This window comes from Pezoporus flaviventris, unplaced genomic scaffold (assembly GCF_033815535.1).
Source record: "Pezoporus flaviventris isolate CSIRO_AGI_PZ_B2104156 unplaced genomic scaffold, CSIRO_AGI_Pfla_v1 ptg000045l, whole genome shotgun sequence".
NCBI lineage: Eukaryota > Metazoa > Chordata > Aves > Psittaciformes > Psittacidae > Pezoporus > Pezoporus flaviventris.
Genome location: NW_026892593.1, coordinates 30,713,913 through 30,727,695, shown reverse-complemented (window position 1 = coordinate 30,727,695; position 13,783 = coordinate 30,713,913). Strand labels below are relative to the sequence as shown.

General features: G+C 43.8%; 1 protein-coding gene across 1 annotated transcript in view; it reads left to right on the top strand.

The window, feature by feature from the left end:
- The window catches only part of PPM1H (protein phosphatase, Mg2+/Mn2+ dependent 1H), a 137,551-nt gene that overhangs the window by 108,669 nt on the left and 15,099 nt on the right, over nt 1-13,783 (top strand). The window contains exons 7-8 of the mRNA XM_061467832.1: nt 11,868-11,931; nt 13,654-13,761. Of these exons, the coding sequence (XP_061323816.1) occupies nt 11,868-11,931; nt 13,654-13,761 (172 nt within the window). The remainder of the gene's footprint in view (nt 1-11,867; nt 11,932-13,653; nt 13,762-13,783) is intronic.

Sequence of the window (13,783 nt, the reverse complement as noted above, 5' to 3'; positions counted from 1 at the left end):
TAAGCCTAACTGGATCACAGATTTGATTTAGTGTTATTGTTTTATCCATACTGGTGCATGAACTCTTAACTCTAGCATATGGCGGGGGGAGAAGAGAGTTGATTCTCCTGTTGATTTGTCTGCATTTCCTGAAGTGTAGGATACGTGTTGATCCAGTTCCTGATTCTGATATAGTCAATGCAACAATTACCACCAGTATAGTACAAATATGCCTAGCTCTAAGCAGTTATTGCAGGATAAATACTTAAACTGTGACTTGAAAATTCAAGTCTCAATTCACCTCAGTGTTGTCCCAGAAAGAGGTGGCCTGTGCCAAGCAAAAGCATGTGGAGACTGTGATGAGGCTACCTCTCCCTGCTGTTCCTTTTGACTTCTGTTTGGAAGTAGAAAATGGGAGCTACGTTTTAGTTCTTAATAAAAGAATTGAAATCTTTTAGCTGTTCCATATCCCACAGCTAGCACATCAGTTACCTCTTTGTTTGCTTGCCTCAGGACAATGGTGAGGGAATTTTGCTCTATCACCATGAATTTATCTAAATCAGAGGCCTTCTAAATAAGGATCCATTTCTTTTTGCAGGGTTTTTGCCCAAGGCTGTCTTGTTTTCCATCGAATTGTGTGCAGTGATCTCCTAAGCAGAGGAGAGGCAATCTGCTTCAATTTATCCAAAAGTCTAGGTCAATTTTTCTGTTTGAGATTGTGGACAAGACGTTTGATTTCCAGTTTGGTGGGCCGTCAGAGGTGATGGTTTGAGGTGGCTGGTGTTTCACAGTGGTTGTTTTACACTTCAAGGGTTTTGCTTCTGCTTTCTTCCCTTTCTAATTCCTAGATTTAAGTGATGCATGAGGACACAGCGGCCAAGGACATGTCTGTTCTGCATTTGTTGTTAAGGACAATATCTATCATGGAGAATAAATTAGCATATATATTCCTTTTCTAGAAAACATCAGATGGAGCTTTGGCCAGCCAGAGCTTGGTATGCCAAAACACGGCCAAACTTTTATCACTTCCAATTCAGAAGATCAATTGTGTGAACCTTTTTTTGGTCAGTGACTTCACCGTGTGTTGGCATTTGCATGTACATGTAGACGTGTGCGGGTGATGTTAGGAAGGAACTGCCACTCTGACACTTAATTACTGAATCCTTTAGTGAGAGGGTGTAAACTCTCTGCTCTGATGTTTCCTCAGGAAAATGAACTGGTTTATTTTAAAATTCAGGACACTTTCTGTGTTTTCTGTTAGAAGCTGGATGGCTAATTTTTTTTCCTTCATTTTTCCCTTCTCCTGTGCTCTGGAGCTTTTCAGAGACTCAACAATGGCTTGGCTTGCCCAGATTGTTTGGATTACAAAAGGTTATTGTCTTTGGGTTTGTCATAATGCATTTGGCCTTTTTTTTTTTTTTTTTTTTTCCTTTTCTTTCTTCTTTTTTTTTTTTTTCCTCATGTGAAGTTTCCACACTGGCTTTGTCTCAGCAGCCCACAGTGGTAGCAGGGCTGCCAAGTTTCCCCACAGCATTAGGACAACCACTGATCCAGCAATGTGTACCGCATCACTGGTCCAGGCTGCCTGTAACTGCTCTGAGACCAGCCTTTCTTTTCTCCCTCTGGCTCTCCCACCCTTTCAGATTTCTCTGCAGTGGCAGTTAGGATGAGAAATCCACTGTATTAAATGTATCTAAAATAAATCCCATTTAGGTGGGAGCTGACTGCAAGCTGCCCCTCCTGTCCCCTTTGCCCCACATGCGTTGTGGTTGAGCAACCATTGCAAAATGCGTACTGTAGCTGGCAAGGCATCTTAAGAGCTGTGTCTCCTGCTGAACAAGCCTCTGACCTGTCTCGAGCCATAATTTGCTGGCAGACATCCGTGTTACTGACAGCCTTTCACAGCTGGGTCTCTGGTCTGGGGTTTTCAGGCCCATGGCTTGCAGAGGTTAAACTTGTACCAGGAAGAGGGTATTTCTGGTGGCTTTGACAGGTCCTGGCAACAGAAGCATCAGGGAAGACTCAGTGGCCATGTAAGCAAAGCGCTGCCAGTGCTAAAAAGGGGTGAAGGTCGCCTGCAAGTAGAAATACATGAGGGGGAAATGCAGGCCTGGTGGTTACTGCTCCTTTAAAGTACTGCACAAAATTAGTACTCTTTGTCTCTGCCTTTTATTGGAAAGTTAAGGCATGGTTGGTCAGGTTTTCTTTACTCACAGGTATATCCAGTGTGAACAGTTGTGAAGTACTTTGCTCTGACTATATCATAGACATCTGCCCAAAACCTGGTTTCCTGTGTCGCTCACTGGCACAAAGGCTCCTTCCCAGGTTTCTCCTGTCAGCCTCCCGTGGGGCTGCAGAAGCCATATGGTGCTGCACTTAACCAAAGTCATCCAGAAGACACTACCAACTGGTATCAGCTTTGATGGTTTCAGAGTTAATTTCTTTGCTCCTCTTTGGAATGCGAACAGCAGCCTTTCTGCTGCTTGTGTTGAAGTAGAGTTCTTTGAAGGCTTGTTTCCAGATCACAGCTTTAGCTTTTTTACTTGATTTTAGGGTGGCAAAAGAGCCCTAGATAACACGTCCATTTTTTTTGACTTGATTGCTGGTGCCTTCCTTTGCTTTCCAGGAGTACACAGAGTTGGGCTGCATCCTGTCAAAAACATCCTGAGCTGGTGTAGTACCCACCGCATATTATGGGCTGAAGCCCAAGGCAAGCCAGTGGGGGATTTGGTGCTGCCTGTGATCACACTGCATGCACGGCAGCAGTGGAGTCCTCACCAGCTCCATGTCCATGGGGCAAGGGGTACTGTGGCACATGGTCAGCACCCGAGGGTCAGCCAGTGCCAGGGAATCGCCTGCCTGCATGATTTATTCCAAAGCAGGGAGGCTGGTGTCCTGGGGTGAGCGCTAAGCAAAACCCATTTTATTCTAGAGTCAATATTGTCCACTGCCTGGAAAGCTGCCAGCCTGCTCTGTGCTCACCCTTTTCTTTCCAACAGGGAATGTCTTTCAGCCCCTAAGCATCTGATTAAAAACTAACTTCACTTTTCAAGCCGTTTTATTTTGTTTGGGATGGATGCCTTTTGCTTTCATTGTGCGGGCTGCCTTGCCGTCTGCGGTTCAGACTCCAGCTCACAAAACCCAGGCTCTCATTAATCACTTATTGGGGATCCAGAATGCCCTGGTGAGAGCCAACGTACATGTTTTGCTTGGTAATGCACGAGCTGGTTTGAGCAAATATTGCTAACGCAGCCACTATCTTATTCTTTATTGCTGGGCTGGATGTCCTTTGACAGCGTGTTCAGGTAGCCTGCCCGAGGAGTGCCTGAGCAGATTGAGAAATGCCACAGAAATGCTTTATGGACCAGGCGCCCGCACTGTGCCCCCCTTTAATATAAATTGATTTATTGAATCAAGCACAGGAGCCCTGCTACAGAAACCTCGGGCTATATTCTCTGGAGAACCACCTAATAAAACAGCCCCAACTGACACTCCTCATTAGCTTTTCCACTGATCCCAAGGCAGTATTTAAAGTGACAGTGTCCCTCTTTTCGGCCTGAATTTATCTGCTGGCAAATGCCTGTGGGTCTAATTAGCTTAGCGTTATTAGTCTTATTCAGATAAGCTGCATTTCCTAACAGCTTGATTCCAACTTGTAAAAAGTAATTGGAAGTCTGCAAACCCTGTGCCATAACCTGCTTGATTGCGCCTTTTAGCCAAATTCGTGTAATTTACAAAAAGTCATCCTTTCTCCCCCCTCCCCTTTTAATTGAGCGTTTTTGTCTAGTGCAACCTTCTGTGCTTCTTCTGTTGAAACCCTGGCTGTATTGTTGTGAGACCTCAGCCGTACCCTTTGTACAATCGCCAGGGAGAGATCAAATTTTAATTTCATAATTACTTCACAAGAAAGCAGCCTTTTCCCCAGTCATGCCTGGTATTAATTTCCTCCCAGCAACTTCCATTTTCATAATTTAATGATTATGGGCCACCTTTGCAGCACTGGGCCTTTCTGGAGAAAAGAGAGATAGGGTATCATTTTTGCAGCAGAAACCATAATCTATGGCCTCTTGCTTTTTGTCTTTGCTCTTGTCTCTCATTGTGAGAGAGCCAGGAGCAGGACGGGATGTGCCTCTTCAGTGCAAGCAAGCAGAGCAGCTTGCTGGGTTGTGCCTGGGTGTCTGGGGCACAGCTCAGCAATGATGAATGGCTGTTTGCAATGTGCATGTTATGCATCTTCTCAAGATTTGCAGCCCTCGCTGCAGGAGCAGCGGGAGGTGAGAGCTGACCTGCTGTGTACAGCACGTCTCCTGACAGTGACAAATGGCTCTTTTCCCCAAGTGCACACATGCTGCAAGAGCTGAGCCAGTGTCTTTAGGGCAGGAGAAAGCAGAAACAAGTAAGTAATAGTGCTGCAACCGAAGAGAGAACTGGTCTAGGATAAAGCTCTTCAGGGCCAAGCAAGTGTGACAAGAATGAAGTTGGTCTGAGTCACATCCTGCAGCAGCATCTCCTTCTTGTAGCAGTCCTACAGCAGCATCTCCTTCTTGTAGCAGTGCATCTAAGGCCTGTCCGTGCACAGCTGTGCATTTCTGCTTGGGCTTTGCCTTGCACTAGATCAGGTGCTGCATATCAGGGACAAACAAAAGGCTCCCAGTCTGTTTTATCAGAAAGAAACTGAACTGAAATGAGGTTATCTTCAATCTGAAAACCCAAGCAAAACCACCTCTTCCTCCTGGTAAGATCAAGTCTCTTCCCCTGCTCCTATTTTCTCTGGCTTCCCCAGCTGCACAAATTTGACATAACCTCATCTGGGTCACTAGGAAATCCCCTTTCTCTCTGTTGCCACCCAGAACTGACCTACGGCTCTTCTCCTTGCTAAGAGGAGTCCCCTTGCTTCTCAGAGGAGCTTTCAGCACTGCTGTGGTATAGGGAGGTCTCTGCTTGCTGTGTCTCCCTGACTGCCCCATCCTATGCTACAGTGATCTTTCCCAGAAGAGTTTGCTTCACGATTCCTTCTTAACAGCAATCTCCTTTCCTTTCAGAAGATCCCAGCTAGCAAGTGTGGAGGAGGCACTGCGAGGTTAACATTCTCCCATCTGCCTCACCACATCCTTTTAACAAGCAGCACATCAAAATGTGAATTTACAAATGGTTTTTCTGTCCATCACAGTGCATTAAGCCCATGGGGTTATAACAGCCTTCTTCCCTTATCCCTCTGTCTCCAGAGAAAACGCTGACCATCTTTTCTGTTTGTCTTTTAGAAGAGATGAAATAAATTTTAAGAAGCACTCAAGACAACAGATTCACTGGGGAAAAAAGAAAGAGTTGGCCTGGTGAGACTCTTGCAGAACATAGACCCACTTGATGTGCAGCTGCAGTATCTGCACATGCTTTCTGTCACTCAGTGGTGGAAGCTCAAGTGGTCACCAGCAGGGAATGAAAGTGCTCACGGTGCACTTGCTCTGTCCCTCCCAGCCTCCTGAGCAAAAAAGCAGCAGAAGAGAGTGCTTGTAAATAGCCCCAGTTATGTTTTTTGTCTTTTTGGGGGGCAAGGACCTATCTAGATCCTTAGCCACCCCCTCCACCGACTTTTCCTCCCCCACTTTCTTTTAATGCTGTGTTGGAGGTGAATGGAATAAAAATTCAGCTATCTTCCAGAAAGTGCCTAAGAAAAGGTGCTGGTGCTTGAATCTTTACAGTGGGCTGGCCAAGATGGATAGTTTGTTTTGCTTAGGAATTACTTCCACAGGAGTACTTGGGGGGGTGGGGGGGATACAGCCTCTCCAAAGTCCAGACTCCATGTTAGGGCTATATATGACAGTGGAGGCTCCCTGGAGATCCAGAGCTCACATAACAGTCTGATTTGACCAAGCCAGAGATGGTATGTGTGTGCAGGTCATGCTGAGATACTTTATTTTTCATTATCTATAGGCAAGTAGGCAGGACTGGGATTTGCAAATGACACATTGTACAGTTTCAGGCTCACAAGAAGGAGTTTCTGAATTTTCTGTGATAAACATGTATTTTAAAACTTGTATGTTTTCTTCTTTACCTGGACCTATGACAGTATCTTGGTTTAGAGTAAATCTTCCCTAAAAACTGTTTTGTGCATATGTGCAGGTCATGCTGAGATACTTTATTTTTCGTTATCTATAGGCAAGTAGGCAGAACTGGGATTTGCAAATGACACATTGTACAGTTTCAGGTTCACAAGAAGGAGTTTCTGAATTTTCTGTGATAAACATGTATTTTAAAACTTGTATGTTTTCTTCTTTACCTGGACCTATGACAGTATCTTGGTTTAGAGTAGATCTTCCCTAAAAACTGTTTTGTGCATATGTGCACACTATAACTGATTTGCATTTGCCACCATGTTTTCTCTTAACAGACAATGCTATAGCTTATGTACTTTTATTATCTTTGTTTATCATAGTTTTCCTCATTAAAGTGTGTGTCAGATGAGAAGTAAGGGAGAGCTACTGAGGCACTGGAACATTAAAGCTAACCTGCCTAGAGGGTACTTGGTATCAGATAGCGCTGCTTGGATTTAGAGATCCTGATTCTGCAGAAGCACATATGTGTAAGGACATTTTTAAAAGGTTATGGTTTATTGAGAGATAAATTGCACCATTTTCAGTGGCTCTGTGCCTAACTTGCACTACACATCTCTTCTTGGTACTAAACACGCATTTGTACTGGTTTGGTGCCTGTAGTTCAATAGACAGTACACATAAACTATTCCTTTTGGGTTGGCAATTTAAGCTCTGTTATCCAGAGGGTGAGCTCCAATCCACTGGTTCCTTGTGTGGGAGGGGAAAAAGAAACCCCAAACCGTTTCAAGTTTTGTGTTGCTCAAAGATTAAAATCTGATTTCCTATTGGAATGGCTAAGGAAAGTTGAGGTTGGGGAAGGGAGTGTGGTTGGCTAGCTGGGTTAGTTTTGTTGAGAGGTTTTATTGGAGAGGGAGACAGGAGGGGGACAGATTGGGGGATGGTTCTGACTGAGTTTGGGGTTTTTTACAGATTATCAAAGCAGTGCTAGAAATAAGCCAAATCCACAAACCTTTCTCAAAGGAGAGCCTTCATCCTTGTCCTCAGTACAAACTAGTGCATTTCTGAAGCTTTTGCTTGCTTGCTTGCTTGCTTGCCACAAGTGGGTTTATTGTACACTTAAAGCTAAAGCCCTTTGACGATTTTTTTTTCCTTCCTTAGGTTTAATTCTCAGGTGTCTCTAGCAGAGATGTGAAATATGGACAAACTTTCTAAAGCCAAGTGCTATGGAAAAGCAGAGCACAGAGGCTGGATTCCCCTGTCATGCACAGAACTGAGCCTTCCAGGTCAGGGTAGATTGTGGTTTTGCCACCATCTGTTGTGCCTGGGGATGCCAACACAATACTTGTCAAGACAAGTAACCTTATACAGTTTGCTGTAAAAGAAAACACTATGTGGATTTTGGTTTTGGTCACCAGCAACTTCTACTCTTACGTGAATTTGTATGTGCTTCCATAAGGCCAATTTTAAGAACAAATTATATGGCAGGAGAATGCATAACACATGTAAAAAATTATCTAGGCTTTTGGCTCTGAAATCTGTATTTGGGAGCTCACCAGTTTTTCAAGTTCTGACCCAGCAATATGCAGGTAACTTTGATAATCTTTTCTTTAAAGAGTGCCTGAAGCACTCCTAATAACCTCAGCACTGTAGGAAACTTACTCGGTAGATTGTCTTGTGTGTTTAGCAGCTGCTGGTAATTTTATTCGCCATGTATTTAGAGCAGCTTCCAGTTAGCATATGAGTAACATCATGTCAGTCCTAGTTCTTTCGTTCTGACATCTCTTTTGGCTCCCAGTGCGATTTGGCCCTGTTTTCCAAAATGTTGATCCTGAGTCCAAATGTAACGTTGTGGGTGGTACATATGTCAAGCCCTAGTTCAGTATTTTTGGACAGCAGTAGCATTTCATAATTCTTTTGAAATGAAAAGGAGAAATGAAGTTAACTGAAAAAAAAATGAAAAAAAATGTGGCTAGATCCAGCTGGGCACAAGCTCGCCGTTTCTACTCCTCCCTCAGTCCCCCTGATTTTCCATTTGGAAAAATAGAGGTTTACGTGGCAGAAGCACTTGACAGTATTTAGGCTCATTCAGACAAGCAAGCAATAGCATAGCCTTTTCTTTATAACCTGTCTTGTCACGGCATGGTGGCCACTGAGACCTCCTGAGATGAAGATGGGGAGGGTGGAGGGTTGCAACCCTGTGTTTGTGTTTTTTAAAACAGCGAGCTAGGCTGAATTATGTAGATGGCTAACTAAGGCCATGCTGGCACTAGAAAAGCCAAACAATCCCCTCAGGTTTTCTGTATGTCTGCGTTTGATATACCTACTGCTGTACTATATCTTTATATACAGCGCACTCTAAACAGCACACGAAGATATAAATGTGATTTTATTACAGAAAATCAAGTGAAATAGTCCAGAAGGTTGTAGCCTGTGTGAAATAAACACACGTATGCAGTACAGGAGGTTTCACAGGGCATAAATCAAAACGAACTTCATAGCTTCCTTCCTTCCTTCTCCCCAGTGCAGTTGCAGAGCTGCTAGCTGAAAAGCTGTCCTTCATCCTTCTCTTGCAGCAAACCACATGCTCATATATTATTAATTCTGTTTTGCTAGTACTGCGGGACATAGGTACTTTTCTAGAGTGTCTCAGGTTGCTTTTCAGAGTGCCTGTGCCAGCTCCACTGCTGTGGTTGCAGTTCTGTGCATTGTTTTTGAAGTGCTGGTAGTTTTTCAGGCAATAACAACGTCAACAGAATAAGCGTGCTTGAGATGAGTCTTGACACCCAGGTTCTGAGCCCAAGAGACAATTTGCTGTGAGTAAACATAAACAAATCACAGTAGCCCTCTGGGCCTTCCTCACTCAGTTGGATAGCTTCAGGAGGTCATGGGCTAGCTAGCTGCCCTTCCTAATCTGCTGATGAAACAAGTTTGCTTCAGCCCTTGCAACACAGCCTCTTCCAGCATCCTTACACCACTGTGTCACAGTTGAAGGCCCTAGAGACAGTGGTCCTTATGGATAAAGATGCTGGACTTGGCAGTGGGGACCATTCTTTTGAAGGACACCAGCCTAACTGATGCCTTTTTCACCCTTTTTTTTCCCTACCTTTTTTATCTTCTTCCTAGAGCACAGTGTGATGTGTTATGCAGAATATAAGGAAGGAGGAGAGAGAGGGAAGAGCCAACTTTTGGCTCTTACAGGACAGTGTAAAGTAAGGGATTTGGTCTTAGGTATTTGTAGTTAGCTTGCAGGTAACATAGTTTGTGGTTTTCCTTTAAAAAAAGAGGTTGCAAATAAGTCACATCAATTTAGTCTTGTCTGCTGTTTGCAACAAATGTTACAACTTGAAAATCCAGTAGGAATGGTTGGCTAGTCAGGCTTGTGGTTTGAATAGTCATTCGACTGATGCCCGACATGCTCAGCTGATACTCTTTTTCTTGGTGCCAGAGTACAACTGTCTTTATGTAAGGAATAGGAGGGTTTGGACTCATCCTCGAGGACATCTCTCGAGAAGAGGAGGCTGCGTGGAGACCTCATAGCAACCTTCCAGTATCTGAAGGGAGCTTATAGGGATGCTGGGGAAGGACTTATCATTAGGGACTTAGTGACAGGACGAGGGGTAACGGGTTAAAACTTAAACAGAGGAAGTTTAGATTGGATATAAGGAGGAAATTCCCTCCTATTAGGGTGGTGAGGCACTGGAATGGGTTGCCAAGGGAGGTTGTGAATGCTCCATCCCCGGAAGTGTTCAAGACCAGGTTGGATGAAGCCTTGGGTGAGATGGTTTAGTGTGAGGTGTCCCTGCCCATGGCAGGGGGGTTGGAACTAGATGATCTAAAGGTCCTTTCCAACCCTAACCATTCTATGATTCTGTGATTCTGTGACATTTTGCCTCGGATCCCAGCACTGTAGCTCCAGCTGGAAGCTCTGGGACATGTTCATGAGCAGTCAATTGAGAATGGTAAAATTCTTCCTCCACATTCAAACCAGGATATCCAAGTTGGTGATTGAGGCAGAGATGTTAACTATTCCCTGTTGGAAATAAGGGAAGGAACAAGAGCTAAGTCCATGACTGACTCATCCCTCTCAACAAAATGCTATTTCAGGATTTAAACATCAGGGAAGTATTATCATGCTGGCTACTTGTAGTGATTTATGCCTTTTTGTTTTGTTTAAGAGCTAATCCATTTGTCCTCCACAGTACAAAATGCCATTCAGATGCTGTCCTGCTGAACCCAGGACAGATGCCTTCACTATATTGTCTCTTACAGAGGTGCCCAAGCCCCAAGATACTCTTGCCCACGTGGTCTCCCAGGAGTCACCCACTGTGTTTAGCAACGCTCACCTGGTTTCGTTTTGGGATTTCACATGTAGTAATGTTTTGTAGTACAGGAGCAGAGTCCTCCACTACTGTTTTTTTGCTATGTATTTTGGTTGCTTTTCCTTTTTTATTTTCTCTTCCCCTCCCCTCCAATCTTAATATCAGCCCTACCAGTGGTTACTGGGAAATGTAAATGTGGGCCTTAAATGTCTATTCCGCTCTCTTGGAAGTCTGAGGCTTGCCTGGGTGGTGCAGCATGTATAGCTGTGTAATATAGCACCGGTTATTGATCCCAGGCCTATGCCATATTTTGGTGAAGCAGGGGGCAGTTCAATTACAATATAGGATTTCACCCTTAATTTTTAATTTCCTGCTGGTTTGTGTCACAGCCTTAATATTGCTTAAACCTGATCAAATGTGACTCCCCGGAGCTCAGGCAGCCAGCCCAGCTGGAGTGTTGCGCTGCAGCAAGGGTTGGTGGTGGCTGGCAGGCGACCTGCTGCAGAGCCTTCCCTCCTCTTGCTTGTCCTTCCACTTTGGAGGGGTGCACTGATTTATGCACTCAGGGGATGATCTTGGTATCACATCAAGGGCTTTGGGCAGGGGTGGGCCAGACTACGTGCAGGGAAAGGCTGGGAGGGACAATTTTGTGGTATGAAGAGGAAGCATGTCCCTCTGGTGTAACGTAGTTTAACCAGAGAGGCTCCCCAGAACCCTTGGCTCAAGCATATGTTGTATAAACCACAGGACCCTACAGCCATCTATTTTATTTATTTATTTAATCTCACTGGCAAAAATGCTCACCTTCTCACCTCATCAGTGTCAACAGCTGGACGTGTAACAGGTAGAATACGCAGGCATGCAGTAAACAGAAGCAGAGTATGGGCATTTATTTCTCTTGTCTCTTGGCCATGGAAAAGCTGTTGTGAAACCTGAAATCTCTGACAACCTTGACTGTTGCAGACAAGGTCAGATGAGCACTAAATGTCCTAAGACTCTCTGGCACACGAAGCTTGAGTGAAGGTGAGAAAAGGATTGGAGAGCTGTTTCACGCTTTGACTGAGTCCACGTTGTCTCATTGCACACCGTTCCATGTCAACAGTGTCAATCTGGTTGTTGGTTAGTTTCGTAGTGGGTTTGGGGTTTTTCTGGTTTGTTGGTTGGTTGGTTTGGTGCTTTTTTCCTGACACTGTATTACAGTATAGCTTGTGCCATAGCCAATGATATCTTACCTGATTAGGGTGTTTTTCAAGTCCATCTCTTTTTCCTTGCAAACAAGAGATTGACATGTTAGATATTTCCTTGTGTTCATTTTTCCTTTTAGTGAAATGGATAATTCTTTAGGGAAAATCTTTCCAGAGAAAAATAAATTTCCATTTTGGTTTAAAGACAGAGCAGAGTCCCTAGGAAAAGTAATGATTTTTATTTTTCTGTTAAATCACAGCCGCTTGTTTCAGGGCACTGGGTGACTAATTGAGTGCAAGCGTTATAAATTTTGTTTGTCCTCCCCCCACAGGGCATACAAAACCATTGAGGAGGATGACTTGAAGTTTCCCCTTATATATGGAGAAGGCAAGAAGGTGGGCACATTTGCTTTCCTCACACCAAAGAAGAAGGAATTCTGTGCTGTTTACCACTCAGTTTAGCCTGTGGCAGTACAGTGTTTTCCACTCAGTATCTCTTTATTTTATCGTTTTGACAGCTTGAAAGAATATCTTGGTTCTGTCATAAATCAGTCTTGTGTCTGGGGGGTGGCAGGGAGAGCTCAACATACTAAAAAGCATTTTTATGGCAAACATAGTCATTTGCTGTTCAGTTTGCTTTTGTTTTTCTTTCATTGTAAGTAGGCTACAATGAGACAGTCTTAAATAATTTACTTAAAATGTTCCTGGTTCCATTGTAAAATATAACTCATAAGGATGAAGATAGTAAAATACCTCACGTTACTGAAAACAAAGCAGGAGGATATTTAGTAGTGCTCTGAGATGCGAAACTAATTTAGGAAGGGAAGGGATGAGGGCAGGATTTGGAAAGTATAACACCCCTTAACCGTATCTTCTTCAGCTAGGGTACATGAACTCAATGTTGAATGTTTCTCATGTGTGAATGCTGATAGCTTTTCCTGAAAGGGAGAAACAAACCATTCTGTTTGGGTGTACTTTGTTACAGCTCTGTGATTAAGAACAGTGAGATCATTAGTGCTGATCCCAGCAAGCTTAGCTGGATGCAGCAATAGGATCAATACAAGGACGCAGTGGTGTCAGCTTGCCGATATTGGTATGCTTGCTGTGTTTCTAAATAGTGCTCCCCTGCTGCATTAGTTTCTTATCTCAATGCAAAAATACACACTCTTCAAAATTAGTCCAAGTTTTGAAGGTTCAGACCTGCAGCTTATCTCTGGATTTGCTTAGGTTTATAATTATTTGCAAAATGTTTCATGCACATCTTTTTAATTTACTTTCTTATTGCTTTATGGAGCCAGGGGTTAGTGAGGCAAAATAATTTTGAGTCAGTTGCTTGCTGTTATTGATGCTTTGAGCTCTCTTGTTCAGAAGCTGCTGCAGCTAAACTAGAATTTGGGGGAAGTGATACACACAGAGCAGAGAGTGAGGTTCCCCATGAGGCTGCCTGCCTGCTCAATCTTTGTAGAAGTGTTAATGAAGAAGAGCCCAGCATCTCTTGGGAGACAGCTTATGCTGCAGAGGAAGGTGCTTAGGGAAGGAAGTGGTAGACCTAAGGTAAAAGCAGACCTGCCCTAGACTGGCTCTCCACAGAGTAGAGCACTGTGGTCAGTGCCATTGTCACCTGTTTGTTTAGGAATTTAAGGTGGGCTTTGGCACTTTTCCTTGGTGGGGGAAGTACACAGCAGTATGTCAGTAGGAAGAGGCCACATGTTTCTTCAGTGAGTAATTAGGCTCCTCATCCTTTTTATAAAACCTGTTGACTAACATTACAATTTGCTGAAGGAATGTTCTCGTAGACAGATAGTGAGGGGGATAGTGAGACGTCTGGGATAGGTTTCCACAGTTGCAGTCCATTATACACGGTCATGGTCTAAGATGGGTGTACACAGGCTGGGATGTGAATGAATACAGAACTTTGAATAATAAGGGAGATGGAGATGACATGAGCATGAACAGTGTTGATTAGCTGTGTTAAATCTAGAGTTTCTGGAAGAGCAAAGGGAATTAATTCCCAACTGTATCAGTTATGGAGTAGGAACGTTATTTCTTTCCTTATTGATAGACTAGATATTGATGCATGTAACAAGATTTAATCCCATTGCTTTTCTTTATTTCCAGGCTCGGGTTATGGCAACAATTGGAGTGACCCGAGGACTGGGAGACCATGACCTGAAAGTCCATGACTCCAATATATATATCAAACCTTTCTTGTCCTCGTCTCCTGAGGTAAAGCAGCCAAGGTTCAACT